Here is a 6000-nt window from a genome sequence, read left to right on the forward strand (position 1 = left end):
CCTCCAGAGCCTTGGTATAAGGTAGTGTATAGTGAAGTCAGTACCTGTCCCTGTAGCCTCCAGAGCCTTGGTGATCTGCCTCAGAGAGAAGCCCATCTCCAGGAGGGGCACAGCGATGGCCGGGGGTGGAGGGGAAGTGGAGAGTCTGCTGCTGGGGTCCGACAGGGCTGGAGTGGACAACACGGAGGAGAGGATGTTACCATCACATACAGAGACAAACAGGACTTACAGAACGTATCCTGTGTGCTACTATGGACAGGTATATTTTATTGATCAGAAAAAAAAGTAAGAGCCTTAAGAATGAAGTCACCAAGAGCCGCCTTCGTTCCAGGGGCCCTAGTCCTACATTTACAGTTTTTATTTTAGTAATTTAGTAGATGCTCTTATCCAGAGCAACTTACAGTTAAGTGCATTCATCTGAAGATAGCTAGGTGGGACAACCACATATCACAGTCACAGTAATATCATATCACAGTCACAGTAATATCATATCACAGTCACAGTAATATCATATCACAGTCACAGTAATATCATATCACAGTCACAGTAATATCATATTACAGTCACAGTAATATCATATCACAGTCACAGTAATATCATATCACAGTCACAGTAATATCATATTACAGTCACAGTAATATCATATTACAGTCATAGTGTATGCACTCACTAACTGTAAGTCGCTCTGGATAAGAGCGTCTGCTAAATGACTAAAATTTTAAAATGTTAATAGTAATATCATATCATAGTCACAGTAATATCATTCCCTCAAGTCAAATAAATAAGCAAAGTCAGTACTAGCCAGCCTGTTGGCCTGGGATAAAATAGGGCCAGTACTAGCCAGCCTGTTGGACTGGGATAAAACAAGGCCGGTACTAGCCAGCCTGTTGGACTGGGATAAAACAGGGCCAGCACTAGCCAGCCTGTTGGCCTGGGATAAAATAGGGCCAGTACTAGTCAGCCTGTTGGCCTGGGATAAAATAGGGCCAGCACTAGCCAGCCTGTTGGCCTGGGATAAAACAGGGTACAAGCCAGCCTGTTGGTCTGGGATAAAACAGGGCCAGCACTAGCCAGCCTGTTGGCCTGGGATAAAATAGGGCCAGTACTAGCCAGCCTGTTGGCCTGGGATAAAATAGGGCCAGTACTAGCCAGCCTGTTGGTCTGGGATAAAACAGGGCCAGTACTAGCCAGCCTGTTGGCCTGGGATAAAATAGGGCCAGTACTAGTCAGCCTGTTGGCCTGGGATAAAATAGGGCCAGTACTAGCCAGCCTGTTGGTCTGGGATAAAACAGGGCCAGCACTAGCCAGCCTGTTGGCCTGGGATAAAACAGGGCCAGTACTAGCCAGCCTGTTGGTCTGGGATAAAACAGGGCCAGTACTAGCCAGCCTGTTGGTCTGGGATAAAATAGGGCCAGTACTAGCCAGCCTGTTGGCCTGGGATAAAATAGGGCCAGTACTAGCCAGCCTGTTGGTCTGGGATAAAACAGGGCCAGTACTAGCCAGCCTGTTGGCCTGGGATAAAATAGGGCCAGTACTAGTCAGCCTGTTGGCCTGGGATAAAATAGGGCCAGTACTAGCCAGCCTGTTGGTCTGGGATAAAACAGGGCCAGCACTAGCCAGCCTGTTGGCCTGGGATAAAACAGGGCCAGTACTAGCCAGCCTGTTGGTCTGGGATAAAACAGGGCCAGTACTAGCCAGCCTGTTGGTCTGGGATAAAACAGGGCCAGTACTAGCCAGCCTGTTGGCCTGGGATAAAACAGGGCTAGCACTAGCCAGCCTGTTGGCCTGGGATAAAACAGGGCCAGTACTAGCCAGCCTGTTGGTCTGGGATAAAACAGGGCCAGTACTAGCCAGCCTGTTGGTCTGGGATAAAACAGGGCCAGTACTAGCCAGCCTGTTGGTCTGGGATAAAACAGGGCCAGTACTTGCCAGCCTGTTGTTCTGGGATAAAACAGGGTACTAGCCAGCCTGTTGGTCTGGGGTAAAACAGGGCCAGTACTAGCCAGCCTGTTGGTCTGGGATAAAACAGGGCCAGTACTAGCCAGCCTCTTGGTCTGGGATAAAACAGGGCCAGTACTAGCCAGCCTGTTAGTCTGGGATAAAACAGGGCCAGTACTAGCCAGCCTCTTGGTCTGGGATAAAACAGGGTACTAGCCAGCCTGTTGGTCTGGGGTAAAACAGGGCCAGTACTAGCCAGCCTGTTGGTCTGGGATAAAACAGGGCCAGTACTAGCCAGCCTGTTGGTCTGGGATAAAACAGGGCCAGTACTAGCCAGCCTGTTGGTCTGGGATAAAACAGGGCCAGCACTAGCCAGCCTGTTGGTCTGGGATAAAACAGGGCCAGTACTAGCCAGCCTGTTGGTCTGGGATAAAACAGGGCCAGCACTAGCCAGCCTGTTGGTCTGGGATAAAACAAGGCCAGTACTTGCCAGCCTGTTGGTCTGGGATAAAACAGGGCCAGCACTAGCCAGCCTGTTGGCCTGGGATAAAATAGGGCCAGTACTAGCCAGCCTGTTGGTCTGGGATAAAACAGGGAACTAGCCAGCCTGTTGGTCTGGGGTAAAACAGGGCCAGTACTAGCCAGCCTGTTGGCCTGGGATAAAACAGGGAACTAGCCAGCCTGTTGGTCTGGGGTAAAACAGGGCCAGTACTCGCCAGCCTGTTGGACTGGGGTAAAACAGGGCCAGTACTAGCCAGCCTGTTGGACTGGGATAAAACAGGGTACTAGCCAGCCTGTTGGTCTGGGGTAAAACAGGGCCAGTACTAGCCAGCCTGTTGGACTGGGATAAAACAGGGTACTAGCCAGCCTGTTGGCCTGGGATAAAACAGGGCCAGCACTAGCCAGCCTGTTGGCCTGGGATAAAACAGGGCCAGTACTAGCCAGCCTGTTGGACTGGGATAAAACAGGGTACTAGCCAGCCTGTTGGCCTGGGATAAAACAGGGCCAGCACTAGCCAGCCTGTTGGCCTGGGATAAAATAGGGCCAGTACTAGTCAGCCTGTTGGCCTGGGATAAAATAGGGCCAGTACAAGCCAGCATGTTGGTCTGGGATAAAACAGGGCCAGCACTAGCCAGCCTGTTGGCCTGGGATAAAACAGGGCCAATACTAGCCAGCCTGTTGGTCTGGGATAAAACAGGGCCAGTACTAGCCAGCCTGTTGGTCTGGGATAAAACAGGGCCAGTACTAGCCAGCCTGTTGGTCTGGGATAAAACAGGGCCAGTACTAGCCAGCCTGTTGGCCTGGGATAAAACAGGAACAGCACTAGCCAGCCTGTTGGCCTGGGATAAAATAGGGCCAGTACTAGCCAGCCTGTTGGTCTGGGATAAAACAGGGCCAGTACTAGCCAGCCTGTTGGTCTGGGATAAAACAGGGCCAGTACTAGCCAGCCTGTTGGTCTGGGATAAAACAGGGTACTAGCCAGCCTGTTGGTCTGGGGTAAAACAGGGCCAGTACTAGCCAGCCTGTTGGTCTGGGATAAAACAGGGCCAGTACTAGCCAGCCTGTTGGTCTGGGATAAAACAGGGCCAGTACTAGCCAGCCTGTTGGTCTGGGGTAAAACAGGGCCAGTACTAGCCAGCCTGTTGGTCTGGGGTAAAACAGGGCCAGTACTAGCCAGCCTGTTGGTCTGGGGTAAAACAGGGCCAGTACTAGCCAGCCTGTTGGTCTGGGATAAAACAAGGCCAGCACTAGCCAGCCTGTTGGTCTGGGATAAAACAAGGCCAGTACTAGCCAGCCTGTTGGTCTGGGATAAAACAGGGCCAGTACTAGCCAGCCTGTTGGTCTGGGATAAAACAGGGCCAGTACTAGCCAGCCTGTTGGTCTGGGATAAAACAGGGCCAGTACTAGCCAGCCTGTTGGTCTGGGATAAAACAGGGCCAGTACTAGCCAGCCTGTTGGTCTGGGATAAAACAGGGTACTAGCCAGCCTGTTGGTCTGGGGTAAAACAGGGCCAGTACTAGCCAGCCTGTTGGTCTGGGATAAAACAGGGCCAGTACTAGCCAGCCTGTTGGCCTGGGATAAAACAGGGCCAGTACTAGTCAGCCTGTTGGACTGGGATAAAACAGGGTCTCAGGGGAGCTGAGGCTCTGTGTTTGTGTGTCTCTGTGTCTCTGTGTTTGTGTGCGTGTATGCATGCGATGCTTGGTGTGTAATCCATACATGTTCCTGTCCTGTTGGTTGGTCTGGAGGTCTGGGTCTCAGGGGAGGTGAGGCTCTGTCTGCGGCCCACCTCGTCAGAGGGAGACGTGGGGAGAGAAGACACCGGGGGGGTCTGGGCACGACGCGTTGGCAGCAGAGTGGTGGTCGGGTAGCTTGAAAACATTTGCCTGTAAAGACCAGGCATTGTAATAAATACCTTGACTTTAAAAAGTATCCACAGTGTTTGTGTGTGTGTGTGTGTGTGTGTGTGTGTGTGTGTGTGTGTGTGTGTACTGTGTGTGTGTGTGTGTGTGTGTTTGAGTGTGTGTGTGTGTGTGTGTGTGTGTGTGTGTGTGTGTGTGTGTGTGTGTGATTGATATACCTGAGCAGGCTAAGCGGCATGACCCCAGGGGACTCTGAGGCAGGGACAGTCTCTGTGTCAGTAACTGGTGTAGTGGCGGTGGTAGTATCCTCCAGAGAGGAGCTCATGAAGGAGGTGGTGCTGGAGGCCGAGGGGCTAGTGGTGATGGGCGTCTGGGCCTGCTGCTCTCCCTGCACACCTTCCTCACACTCTGGGTCAGCTAAGACGCCGGGAGAGAGACCAACACACCCTTAGTACAGAGTTTTCCTTTACTCTTGACAGGTCACAACATCAGATGGTCAGAGAAACCTCCAAGGTAACTAGCTAGCTAGTATTAACAGGTGTATAGATGTTTACCCCAGGAAGAACCCAGTCCAGGACCAGAGATGGAAAAGCCTTCCCTAACAAACACCATGTTATTTTCCTCAGTGTAGAGGGACTCACCAGGCCTGGCTTTGCCCCCGCTGCAGTGTCCGTCCAGCAGCCCGCTGACCACCAATTTATAGATCACGGCCTGAGCCCTCTCCAAATCGGCCAATCCCAACGCCCGCTTGATGGGTGACCTCATCACGGCCCGCTTGACCATGTGACGCATCAGGAACTGCAGTGCCGCCCTCATCTCAACTTCCTCCTGGCACACGGGCGAGGCCGCTCCGCCACTGGGGGTGGACCCAGCGTTCAGGTCTGCATTGTGTCCACTGGGAGCAGGCTCCGGCTGAACCTGGACCGATTACAGAGTGGGCCGTTAGCAGACGCTTTGATTGAACCTGGACCGATTACAGAGTGGGCTGTTAGCAGACGCTTTGATTGAACCTGGACCGATTACATTGTGGGCCGTTAGCAGACGCTTTGATTGAACCTGGACCGATTACAGAGTGGGCCGTTAGCAGACGCTTTGATTGACGAAACACACATTTACAGTATACTTGGGGCCAGTGACTTTTTCCTGACAACGGAACCTGGGCCCAGGCATTTCTCGGACAGGTACTATATGATGTGAGAGCCATGCGGGATTCGAACCCACAACCCTGATGTTGCTGCCACCAAACTGACTCACCAGATGCAGTACTACTAACCTTGGGTATGAGCAGCAGCTCAGCATACTTGGAGCAGGTGAGCAGGGTGCTGAGGGCTTTCATTGCCCCCAGGTAGAGGTAGGACAGCTGCACTGCATGGATCTCAGATTGACTGGCCCCTGAGGAGGGAGAGCCATCGTGGCCCCGGCCCCCGTGAGACAGCCCCTCATGGCCCTTCCTCCTGTTGCCCTCCTGGGGGGTCTGAGGAGCAGGGGAGAGGTTCTCTGGACTTCCTCCTCCTCCTCCTCCACCCTGGTTTTGGGAGTCCAAGGCGTAGGAGGAGATCTCGCTCTCTGATTTGGAGTTGGGCACCACGTGGGCTTTGACCTCGTCCAGGCTGTGTGACACTCTCAGATCAGAGGTCGTCGTCGTGGTGACGGTCCCCGTTGTTGTTGTGTCTTTGGGGTCTGGGGAGACCCTGTGTTG

At 52.8% G+C, this 6000-nt stretch overlaps 1 protein-coding gene across 1 annotated transcript in view; it reads right to left on the bottom strand.

The window, feature by feature from the left end:
• Positions 1-6000, bottom strand: part of LOC311116059 (putative E3 ubiquitin-protein ligase HERC1) — a 233569-nt gene that overhangs the window by 80300 nt on the left and 147269 nt on the right. The window contains 5 exon segments of the mRNA XM_084191189.1: positions 45-167; positions 4159-4325; positions 4520-4718; positions 4943-5219; positions 5575-6000. The exon segment at positions 5575-6000 is cut by the window's right edge and continues 274 nt beyond it. Of these exon segments, the coding sequence (XP_084047315.1) occupies positions 45-167; positions 4159-4325; positions 4520-4718; positions 4943-5219; positions 5575-6000 (1192 nt within the window).

This window comes from Coregonus lavaretus (assembly GCF_964263955.1).
Source record: "Coregonus lavaretus genome assembly, contig: HAP1_SCAFFOLD_315, whole genome shotgun sequence".
NCBI lineage: Eukaryota > Metazoa > Chordata > Actinopteri > Salmoniformes > Salmonidae > Coregonus > Coregonus lavaretus.